The sequence below is a fragment of the Lactuca sativa genome, chromosome 4 (assembly GCF_002870075.4).
Source record: "Lactuca sativa cultivar Salinas chromosome 4, Lsat_Salinas_v11, whole genome shotgun sequence".
In the NCBI taxonomy this organism is placed as follows: domain Eukaryota; kingdom Viridiplantae; phylum Streptophyta; class Magnoliopsida; order Asterales; family Asteraceae; genus Lactuca; species Lactuca sativa.
In genome coordinates, this window is record NC_056626.2 from 407,168,677 (window position 1) to 407,181,265 (window position 12,589).

Genomic DNA, 12,589 nt, shown 5'->3' on the forward strand with positions numbered 1-12,589 from the left:
GGGAGTTCTTGATCATACACACTTATTTGTCTAATGCATTGTATCAAGTACGGTTGCTAATAACATTTTTTTGAATCGATAGAACAAAAATTTTGTTGGGGTTTCATTTTCTTATGTGAAAAATTTTGTTGTGGTTTCATTTTTTTATGTGAAAATAATCGATAGAACAAAAATTATGTTGTGGTTGAATTGTATCAAGTTATGTTTTTTTGTTTTTTTGTTGTGGTTTCAATGGAATATGTATACTATTTTTCTGTTTTACAGGAAAATGTCTTAGACTTAGTTTAACAACACATAATCGTAGACAAAGGCAAACTTCATTGATTTTAACATGGTGGAATGTGGGTTTTCACGTTGTTGTAGTCCTTTTGTTAATGATATTCAAAAAGCATAGGGATAAACGACGTATTAAGCATCTTTCTTCAAATGTAGATCGATACCCAATACTACATAGATACGTTTATGAGAGTGACACCATGTCCATATCACAAATTAGGATGTCTCGAATGTGTTTTACTAAGTTATGTTGTATGCTTGAAACATTGGGAGGCCTAAAACCAAGTAGGAATATGGAGATTGATGAACAAGTTGCTATTTTTCTGCATATTCTTGCTCATAATGTTAAGAATCGTATTATTATATGTCAGTTTCGTCGCTCGGGAGAAACGATTAATAGGTATTTTATTCGATTTTGTTATGAAGTCATACGATTGCATACTCGTTTGCTTAAGAAACCCGAACCTGTTCCCGATAACTCAACTGATCAAAGATGGAAGTGGTTTAAGAACTATTTAGGAGCTTTAGATGGAACATATATAAAGTGTCTAGTTCCATCCGAAGATTAGCCTAGATATAGAACAAGAAAGAATGACATTTCAACAAACGTTCTAGGGTTTGTTCCCAAGATATAAGTTTATATATGTGTTAACGGGATGGGAGGGGTCGGCTGCGGATGGTATAGTTCTTCGTGATGCTCTTCTTAGACCACATGGATTTAAAGTTCCAAGACCGGGTATGTTCTTTTTTTTAAATATACATCTTATTTATTAATTTTTATGAATATTTTATTAACTATAATTCTTACCTATAGGTTATTATTTGGTTGATGCCAGATACACAAATGAAGAGGGTTTTCTAGCGCCTTATAGGTTATTAATGAGCTAAGTGAGAAGATCCATCTAGAGATTTTAAAGACGAATTCAATAACTCAATTTGAGAAGTTCAAAGCTTTGGCGAAAGATAAGAAGTGATCCCCATTAATGTTCAAAATTTTTGGGAAATTGAAAAAGGTGATAGAGAAGCTTGGGAAAATACATTTTGGAATGATAGTATTATCAATTGGGATGTGCAATGGATGTTGATCGGTATTTTGGATTTGAAAGTTTTTGGTGCCTTCGATTTGGATGTAACGAAATATTTTACCTTAACTTTTTTTGGTAACAGTATTAGGATATCTAGTGAAGAAGGTGGTAGCTTTTAAGTTATGTTTTTTTTTTTTTTGTAACGTTATTGAGACGTGTATTTAAAGGATTTTATAAGTTATGAAGTCATTTGCATGATTTTCGCATTATATTAACACAAACATTCAATCAATTAAATTAAATTTTACTATTTTTATAATTTATATAATGTATCTTTACATATAAATTAAAAAATAAAGTAAAATTAAGCAAAATAAACAATAAGGACAATTCTATCATTTTACATGGATTCTAATTCCAATTCCTGCGAACTAAACAAAATTTGGAATTAATTCCAATTCCATTTCCTGCCAACCAAACAGGATATGGAATTGGATTTAAATTCCTGACAGATTTTTTTTCCAATTTCAAATGCAATTCTTTCAGCAACATTTTGCGAACCAAACAACCTCTAAAGGAAGCAAGCGTACAAGTTGGGATTTCAAGACAAGAGAAAAGTGGGGTTTAGTTAACATTTATGGTTCCATGATTCATTTAACGCAATTAAGTAATTAACACAAATGTAGTGGTAATAAATTTGCTAACATCATCTAAAATTATCAATTACCTTTTGATCTCATAATTCGATTTAATTTCACTCACTCATATCTCTATGCCGCTCATGAAATTAAAAAGCATTAAGTTTAGTGGTTTTGTTAAAAGTGCAATACCACACGTCTATGTTGATTTTTAGTGGAATACGAAATCACATACTCATGTTTAAATGATTTCCCAACTAATGCTCCTCTCAAAATCAAAAGTTGCAATTAATTACAAAATGACACGTGAATTCATATTTAACATCTATTATTTGCATGATAATAAACATTATCAATTAACCTAATTTCATTAAGCAATTTTAACATTAACACACATTTAAACATCAAACTATTACCACACAACTAAGGTCAATTAACTTAAAGTATAAAGATTTACCATTTTCCCAAGTCAACTAAACCCACAAGAAAATTACTCCATAAAATTAAAACTGATAGCAATCAAGAAATAGATTTTAAGCATCATCATCTTAATTAATTATAACTAGCACAAAATGATATTAAGTGAAATACGAGTACTCCCCTTGGCTATTTCGTTTGAGTGTAACCCAACTAAAAAAATACACAACCGAATATTTAGCCCAAAAGAAATAAGATCAGCAGCCCACTCGTGTGTCTGCCTGCGTGTGCGTCGTATCCCAGGCCCCAGCAACAGAAAGAAGTCGAACTCCCCCTTGCGTCTCCTTCCTAATCGATTCAGAGAATTCGATCCACGCCTACTACAAAAATCGTAGCCTCTCCTTCACTCCAAATCGATAACAGGTTCTTCTCCCCTCTTCTGATTTCGATCACCAATTCGCACAAGCCACACCTTTTTCCTTCTCAAAATCGATCACACTACCACAAATTCGCAGCTTCTCGTTCTTCTCTAGATCGATCAAAATTATTCTCTCGTTCTCACGAAATCGAAGTCAGAAAGTGTTGGCTGGTTTTTTTTTTGGGCAGGGAGGCTCGATGGTGGCTGTTATTGCTCAGTTGTTGCCTTGAAGAGTGTTAAGGAGGGTTTTTGGTGGTGATATATGGTTGATTTGGAGGGTGGTGTCGGGCGGTGATGAAGGTGCGTGAACAGGTGATGATGAAGATGGTAAGGATGTGTTTTATGGGTAGAGAATGGTGGTTGTATGTGGTTCAAGGTCGATGGCTGTAATGGAGGAATAAGGTGGTTGATGTTGGCGATAAAAAGGAGGTATGTAGGTGGAGGGTTAAGGGGTTCAGGTTGGTTTAAGGTGAAGATGATGAAGGGTAGTTTATGGTGGAGGCTGCTTTTGGAGTGGTAGAAGGGTTGATGGTGGAAGGTGTTGTGTGTGATCGATGGGTTCTCGGTAATGGAATGAAGGTTCAAAAGGGACTGGTTAAGGTTTGTTTTTGGTGGAGGTATAAGGTTAGAAGATGATGGTAATGGGGTGGTGTCGGGTGTTGGAATGGAAGGTATTAGGGTGGTGAAAGGTGGTCGCGGTGGTGAGAATGGAGAAGGAGGGTGATGGCGATGGTGACAAGGGGTGAGGGCTTATGGAGAAAGGTCCCCCGCCCAAGGGAGGTAAAGGAGGAGGTTTTTAAGCAGCCCATAAAATCACAAGATCCGGTCAATATCTCTTTCAATCTTCATTGTCATGTTAAAACTTTTATCTTTTATCCGTTTTGATGCATTTTCTTGTGATTGCAAAGGTTGTCAACGAAAGGTATAAGAGAGCTCTTCCAATTTGAGGTTGACTGTCTTTTACTTGTGAACAAGGCACCGTGTTTTTTTTTACAACTTTGACTTTTGACTTTGTCTAACCAAGTAATCAAGACATGCAATTGGGTAATTTGTGGGATTGAATTAGGCTCACTCAAATGGACTTGTTCTTCATTTTAACTCTTGCAATTTGATGCTTCCAACACTTGATGTTATTTCCTTATTGGCATGTATTAGTTGAAATGGGTTGTAAAATATTTATCTTTTAAATTGCATCTTCAACCAAACCTAAACATCTCCGATATGAAAAACATTATTGATAGAATTTTGAGCGCGTATGAACCATAATCGTCAATTCCTAGTTAAAATCATAGACTTCATAAAATGAAGACAACAATTCCATAGAAATTTTGGAATATATATATATATATATATATATATATATATATATATATATATATATATATATATATATATATATATATATATATATATATATATATATATATATAATCGTCCTGTCGAATAGGAGATGATGGACCCACCAAAGCAGGTCGCACTTGTTTTAACAAGTGAAGAAAAATTCGTCAATTCGTTATAAAAAGAATATGGACTTCATGAAAAGAAGACCAACTCCTATCAAAACATAAGCAATAGGCGTTAGGGAACCCGTGAAGCATAGGTTTCTCTTGCAATAACAAATGAAATAAAACCTTTAATTCAATTGCAAAGCACAACATTTTATATTTGATTTTCATAAAACAAAAACCAACTCCCACCAATCTATTGAATAAGCGGAAGGGTACCCGAGAGACTCGGGTTGCACTTGTGATGACAAGTGGTGATGCAAGCCGTCAATTCATATCAAATAGTTTATAAAAAGCTATATTTGGATTTTGTGAGATGAAATCTAACTCCCACCGATACCCGTCGAATAGGTGATGGGGACCTAAGGCACTTAGGCGACATAGGTGGATCCAAGGGGATCCCGGGGTAGCCCGGGATACCCCTCAAATTTTTTTCGGTAGTGTAATTTTTGTTTACGAATTCTTCAATTTTTTTCGGTATAATGTATATATATGTATCCCTTCAATTATAAACACAAACAAATAGTAGAGCTATTGGTTAAGGAATTGTCTTATTAAAGTAAAGCTCTCAGGTTCAATTCTTGCTCTTTGCATATTTTTTGTTTATTTTTGTTTTATTTTCCCAGCTATTCTATCCCACATCGCCAAACATATATAAACTCAACCATTTTTGTCTATTATATAAGTCTGTTATCCTCATACTTCATTGCAAGACTTGAGGTTAGCTAAGGATTCGATTAAGGTTTGGGTTTAAAACTTAAATTGAATCGGGGAAGCCCAAGTACACCGGAAAATTTTTTGGGTTACCCTAAAAATAAAATTGGGATACCCCTTTACTTTGATCCTGGCTTCTTCACTGTTAGGCGAACTTGTAAAAACAAGCTAATGAACCGCCAATTTGTTTAAAAGCTTTGGAATTCATAAAAGGAAGCTCAACTCTCACCAACCTATCGAATATTTAATGAGGGACCCACCAAAACAGGTCAATCCCAACTGAATGAGACAAAGAAACATCAACCAAGAGATTTGAAATCCATCACTAAGTTAATTTTTTTTGGTTTTTTGGTTTTTTTTTTTTTTTTAAGCTTAAAAACTATGTAAAAATCTAAAATTGGGGTAAAAATAGACTTTTTAAATTATTTAGTTATCGTAAAATGAGCACTAAACAGTTAGGGTTGTCGCATTAGGTGGCCCAAAAAATGATGGACTTGATTGGTAGCACTGTTGAGATCGGGTGAAGCATGTTGGGCTGATGAATTTGGAGTGGGCAGAAGACCATGATAATGGTGTTGGGACGTCGCAACAGTATGATCGAGGGGGTACCATCTGTACCCCCAACCAAGTGAGTTTGTAAGGACCGGTAAGTCGATTGTCCACTGCCGGAGTGACCACCGTCGGAACAGCCTCCTCTGTCCCGATTTCGGTCACTTCTATTGTTGCCATGTGAAGAATTCCCCCCACGAGAGGAGTGTTAGAAGGTGTCGTCTTAACACTCGAGGAGAAGAAGAATGATCAGTGTGAGAAGTCATAGAGTTCTTGTTGTGATCATGCAAGAGTTATTGTTCTTCCACAACAAGCATGGAGCGAGCCTTCATGAATGAGGGAAACGACTCAATGTGACGTTTGGTGATGATGATGTATGAGAACTTAGAGGAAGCCACTGAGAAGATAAGACACCAAGTTTCGATCAATAAACGGGGCTCTATGGTTCTCAAGTTGATGAACAATCTTCTTGATACGAGCACAGTACGTGGAAAGCGAAGAATCCCCCATGGTGATGTTGCGAAGTTCAGTCTCTTGATGTGCTCGGGATTCTTTGTTGTCACGAAACAAGTTTCCAAGCTGTTCCAAAGACCGTAGGTCGTCGTCTTTTTCTTTAATACCATTTAAAGAAGAAATGTGGAGAGGGTGCTATAAATCCATGATTTAACAATAGAGTCATGGCGATTCCATTTAGAAGAAGATGAAGCTTTTTCATTAGAAGGTTTGAGATGTTGATCGAGACCAAACCCAATACAATGGGTTTTGAATAGTTCTTGCTATAGATTATAGTTCATTTGATCAAGATTCAAGACCAAAGGAACAACAAGCTGAGGAAGGTTTTTCAGTGGGTATTTGATCATCAGTGACCATGAACAAAGAGAAGAAGAATCGAAAAAAAAAAAGAGATGACGATGAGAAAAAGTAGTTGGACGGAAAGGTAGGGTTAGGATACCTAATCTTCTGATACCATGCTAATTGGATATTTTCCCATGAACCAAACTTTCGTTCAATCAAATATAAATAATACGCAAGAGTAATACGGGCCGACCAGATGACCGAATACATGATGGGCTATGTTAAAGAATATGGACTATACTAAATGACTAAAACTAATACAACATAATAATACAAAAGGTTATTGTCACTATAGCCCAACTATGTTTAGTATATTGGTTTAAAAGGTTCTTCATGACTTTTTTTTTGCATTTTAAGGGTATGTACTTTTGTTTTACCGTTTTAAAAGGTCATTATAAAAAATATGAAGGGGTCACCCGGTGAACCCCTTCCTAATCATCAATTTAGATATGTCACGTGGCATTTGGTCAAATGGTCCAAACTACCCATGATGTTACTGCAATTCATCTCCTTAGATTGAGTTTGAAGACATTCGTTCCTGCAATTGAGCCCTGTCAAATCAAAATCAAAAGAAAGAAAGACTATCAAAATCAAAACATATACATGGTGCAACACTTAGTTTCTTGTTTACATCAGGATTCAAATCTACGATGGACACTAGCTCACCATACGTTGCTGGCTGCTCGCAACCTCCAAAACCCATCGTCACAGATCCCTTGCTTAACTTTGACTCTAGAATCATTGCAATCGATTTTCAAGTGATATTGTCATAAGTTCATAACCACTGCCTAATTCATTTCTACCCCAAGGAAGTTGAAAATCACTCATGAACACTGAAACATTAACCACTCGTAAAAGCAAGACATGGACTGATTAGAAAGGGGGGTTTCTTTTCCTTGGATAATTTTTGAAGCTATAATAACATCAATTCATCAAGTTACATTCAGATTTGAAGCAAGTACATAAAACACACACACATCCATAACACAAAGAGAGAGAGAGAGAGAGAGAGAGAGAGGTGTACGTACGGCTTTGGGTTTGCCGATCAGGTCAACGACGGTAGAGGTGGCTTCGGAGAGGATGACGGAGGCATCAACGCCCTCCAAGCTCACGTTTGTTGACAGATTCAGGCACGACATCTTCCAAAAACTTTGTTGGCCGTGAGATTGCTTCTTCATTGTATTTCTCCTCCGGTTACTTTCCAGTGACTAGTATTGTGATAGTAAGTGCTTACTGCCCCGACAAACTCTCCAAACACCGTCGTCTAGTCTCAACTCTCGGTTCCCTTCCCCGTGGAACTCTCACATAACTCGTATTTGATTCCAATTTTGCAAATCTAGTAATGTTTGAGTCGAATATGGTGTTTGATTCGTTGATTTTAGGGGAGGAGAAAGATAGTAAGAAGATGTTGTCAAGGAACTGCCGGGAGGGAAGAGGCGTTTGTCATCATCATCGTTATTCAACTTTTGTGTTCAGTGGTCAACAAAAGTAGAACAAAGAAAAACATGGGCCCTAAGGTTTTAAAAAGAAAAATGAAAAGCAACCGGTAAAACCGGCTTAAAATACAGTCTATCCCTTTATTAGCAGGTAAAACACAAGTACATACTCCTAAAATGCACAAAAAAAAAAAAAAAAAAAAAAAGTCACAAGGAACCTTTTAAATCAATATACTAAATATCGTTAAATATCGTTGGACTATAATGACAATAACCCTAATAAAAATATATATAAATCCGACAATTCCGACACACCCTTCCTTTTGTATATGGTCAACAATTAGATTATTTGGTTAATAATATTTGATTGCACGATGGTGAAATAACTTTTAAAATTAAAAACTTACTTTCAACAAATTTTGGTTAAGTTGGGCTGTATGCGGCAATTTTGAAATTAAAATTCCTACGCCGCCATCATGTATAATAGGATTTAAGACGGCCATACAGGTAAAAACCATAGACACCTGAAAATATTTTACAAACTTTAGTTTCATAATAACTACAACGATGTTAAATAATAAAGTATCCGATGTATCTTATTGGGCTAATTTTTACGCCCTTACAAAGTTTTGATGGACAACTAAAGTTTGGATAATAAAAATCCGGTTTTTATGCTCTTGAAAATAGCCCAAGCAGGATTATCAGTCATCAGTTATCAGGCAAGCCCATACATATACCCCATTAATCGACGGTTGTGTGTGGTCCTTGTGGATGCCTGGATGGGAGGGTTCACCATAGAGCGTGAGCATCTGCTTACACAGAATACATACTCTAAATACTAGCCGTTAGAATCCTCCTAAAACAAGTGAAATAAGAAAGAAAAAGAAATTCAAAATCCAGCCGTCAATGTCAATTCATTCACATCTCCTCTCTCCAAGCCCTCTCTCTCTCTCTCTCTCAAAGGCACACGCGGAAGTACGTTCACTGTGACACGACAAAGCACCGAAGCTTGAGAAAATGATGGATGAACAGCCAAAACGGAGCTCTCCAAAACAATCTGAAAATGGAGAAAAAGGGAATTGTGTGTTCAGCCCTGGGTTTAGATCTGTTGCAGCCATGGCTGGTTGGGACGAAGAAGCATTGTTAATGGCGTCGCTTGTCGTTGAAGATACGCCGGATCGTGATGCTAAACAGAAGAGACGCTCAGATCCGCTGTTCAAAACTCCACCTACTAATTCTAGAAGGTACGAAACCCTAATTTATGCAATGACTTTCATCATCTATTCCTCGGTTCTTTTCAAATGGTTCTGATGAGATTGCGGTTTTCTAAGTGTCAAATTAGTTGTTAAAATTTATATATGTGTGGTGGTTCAGAAAACGCAGAGATCAGAGGAAGAGTCCTGTTTCGTTACCTGTGGCTGTTCTTGATCTAGACGAAGAGGAAGTTTCTAGAGAAGGTTAGTCCGTTGTCTTTTACCTTTTAGGTGCAGTTTCATTTCATCAAGGAAACCTTATTTGGTAACATTTTGAATTAAGCCCTAATCTGAGTATAATAAATTAACAGAAATCGTAGAAGAGAAGAAAGAACAGAAAATTCTTGTGGATATTAACAGTAAAAAGGATGAGAAATCAAAAGAATCGACGTCAGAAAGCTCTTCCATTCCATGCATTGATCGACTTCGTGAAGAACTCTCTTGTGCTGTAAGTTCTAGCAAGATCATATCTCCCTGCTGTTCACTTTTGTTCTCTCTTCTCTCAGTTTGAACATATCTATTTTTTCTCCACAGATTTGCTTAGAAATTTGCTTCGAACCAAGCACCACTTCTTGTGGGCACAGGTAAAGATCATAACTTCTTAAATCTTAATCTATCAATAAAAAGACACCCGATTTACATTAGGGTTTTAATTTTGCTTTCAAAATGGTGTAGTTTCTGCAAGAAATGTCTGAGATCTGCTGCTGATAAATGCGGAAAAAAGTGCCCAAAATGCAGACAGCTTATAAGGTACACTACCTCACCAATTTTAGGTTTCAATTAGAATCCTCTTCACAGATTTGTAGTTCTAATGGATTCTTTGATTTTGTGACTTTGTTCCAGCAACGGAAGATCTTGCACCATAAATACAGTTCTATGGAACACGATACAGCTTTTGTTTCCACAAGAAATAGAGGCAAGAAAGGTGGTGTGCGGAGGTTCAAACACATTACAATCCACTGACCTCCAAAGCCCTCCGGCAAGGAGGAGGAGCCAATACCGGAGTGTTGTTGAGGCGTTAAATAGTCCTGAAGGAGAACAGCTAAGCTTGGAAAGGAGGCGGAGGACTGTTAACCACAACCACAACCACCGCCATCATCATAATCTGAGACAACAACAGAGCTTTCGTCCTGCCTCTGTGGTGTTACTGAACAGTGGAGCAGCCGGAGATAATAGCGTGAGCAGGAGGAGGAGGAGGCGGGAGGTGGTGGTGCTGGCACCACCTGAGCAAGATGAGGATGCTGCTTTGGCATTGAGATTGCAGAGAGAGGAGTTCATGGGTGCGTTTGGAGGGTCTGAACAACAAGGGAGAAGAAACTCGGTTGCAACTGCTACAGTGAATCTGAGGGCAATGGCATCAAGAGCTGTTGGTATTCGCAACCATCGTGGTGGTGGTGGTCGTTAAATAAAAGTGTGTAGGCTTTTTTTCATCACAACTTCTGTGATAATCAAAGATGATGAGTGTGGTTTCTTTTGTTCCTTAATTTTATTTCAAGATTTGGTATGTTGTGTTATTTTGTACGCGCTTGTTGATGGTTTTCTGGTTTGCATTGTTTGTTTTTTTTTTTTTTTTTTTTTATTTCTGTGGATGGCTGAATCCAATTTTCTAAAAACGCCCTTAATCCTTGAACCTTTGTTCAAACCCGACCACTTCAAACCGTCAATCCGTCATACGCAACCACCTTCTTGGGCAAACCTGCACTTTCCGGCCAAAAAATTAATCATGTAGTTTTGAAGTTGCCAGGGGTGTTTTTGAACAAACATTTCAGGTTTGGGGTGTTTTCGAACAAACATTGGTGTTCTTGAACAAACATTGTAGGTTTCAAGTGCATTTTTTTTTTAAAAAATGTTCTAAGATTTGACAAATTTGAACGGTTTAACCACTATAGTGAGTCACCATGTTATTTCTTTATTTTTAACAATTTTGATGGTATTTTTTGAACATATGGATGTCAAAAAGACCCGTCGGATCCCGTTCATGTGGGGTCACGTTTCGTTTAGGAGATTTTTTAAAAAAAAATCAGGGGTAGGGGCAAGTTTAACCCCCGTTTTAATTTCGGGGGCGGGGGTAGGGGCAAGTTTAACCCTCATGGGGACCCCGTTAATAAATTACACATATATTACATATATTAATTATATAAATAATAAATATAATAAACAATAACATGATTTTGAGCTTTCAAAATTCATCATAAAACATGTTTTTAAGTTGTTAGTATAATGTCTTTAAGATGTCATAACTTTTTTATTTTTAACATATAAAATTCTGCTATAAATAATTATGTGTAACCTAAAAAATAGTTTCTTTTAGCCTAAATAACAACTTCTTTTAGCCTAAATAATAGAGAAAGATCCAAGAATCAACAACAAATTGTATTAATCTTTAGAAAACTTGCAATACAATTAAGGAAATGAAAATGATAGAAAGTAGTAGCTGCCCGAGATGCTACAAATCTCCCAGGAATAGAAACTTCTATGAAGAATAATCAGATGTCTCCCCTAAAGGTGTCCCTTCCTTCCAATAGACTAGAATGACAGTTGGTCCTAGAATTTCCCAAAATGCCCCTGCCATTCCACTACCTCTGCAGGCCTGTTGGCAGGTTAGTGGTCCCTCTTGCGTGTGTCATCCTTTTTTGATTCTTCATTCTCTTGTACGTGAATTTGAGTGGAGGTTGCACAACATTACCCCTCTCCTAAAGTTCAACCTTGTCCTCAAGGTTGAATTCCGAAAAGGATTCTGAAATAGTAACAAAGTCTTCCCAAGTGGATTCAAACTCTGGAACTTCCTGCCACTTAATCAATACTTCAATTTTCTGACCATGCTCCCCTGTCTGAACACGTACCCCCAATACTGATTCTGAATTCCAATCCAACCTCAAATCCCCTGTCATCTAAGCTTGAAGAGCGGGATGCGCAATTTGACTTCTAATTGCCTTTTTGAGTTGAGACACGTGAAATACAAGGAGAAGTTTTGTGGTGTCCGACAATTGGATTTTATAGGCCACCTTCCCCACCTTTTGCGTGATCTGGAAAGGTCCATAGAACCTAGCTGCTAGCTTCTAGAAAGGTCTGTTGGTTAAGGATTGTTGTCTATACGACTGCAACTTGAGGAACACCCATTCTCCTTCTTTAAAATCAACATTTTTTTTGTTCTTGTATGCCATAGCCTTCATTTTCTGTTGGGCTTTAAGTAAGTGTCCCTTAAGATCTTCCAAGATCGCATCACGCTCTAAGAGTTGGTCCTCTAGAGCATAAACGAATGTATCTCCTTTCTGAACCTTTATGACTCAGGGAGGATCACGTCCATATAAGGCCTTGAATGGGGTGGTTTTTCTAACCGTGTGATAAGCGGTATGTAACACTCAGTTTCGAATTTCTTCATTATTCAGGGTTGTGGTCGATCATCTGTCGTCTTAAGCCTTTGGGAAGAAAGGTTTATACCCATTTGGATGTGGGAGATGTTGGTTATGTGATGAAAGGGTCTGGTTTGTACTTTAGATCCC

The 12,589-nt window shown here is 37.1% G+C and overlaps 1 protein-coding gene across 1 annotated transcript; it reads left to right on the forward strand.

Moving 5' to 3' along the window:
* Positions 1–8,711: 8,711 nt before the first annotated feature.
* On the forward strand, positions 8,712–10,600 carry LOC111921741 (putative E3 ubiquitin-protein ligase RING1a). The gene is made up of 6 exons (XM_023917321.3): positions 8,712–9,077; positions 9,208–9,290; positions 9,398–9,534; positions 9,621–9,670; positions 9,762–9,836; positions 9,930–10,600. Exons 1-6 carry the CDS (start codon positions 8,851–8,853, stop codon positions 10,489–10,491), a joined length of 1,134 nt encoding a protein of 377 aa, XP_023773089.1. The 5' UTR covers positions 8,712–8,850; the 3' UTR covers positions 10,492–10,600.
* The last annotated feature ends 1,989 nt before the right edge of the window (positions 10,601–12,589 follow it).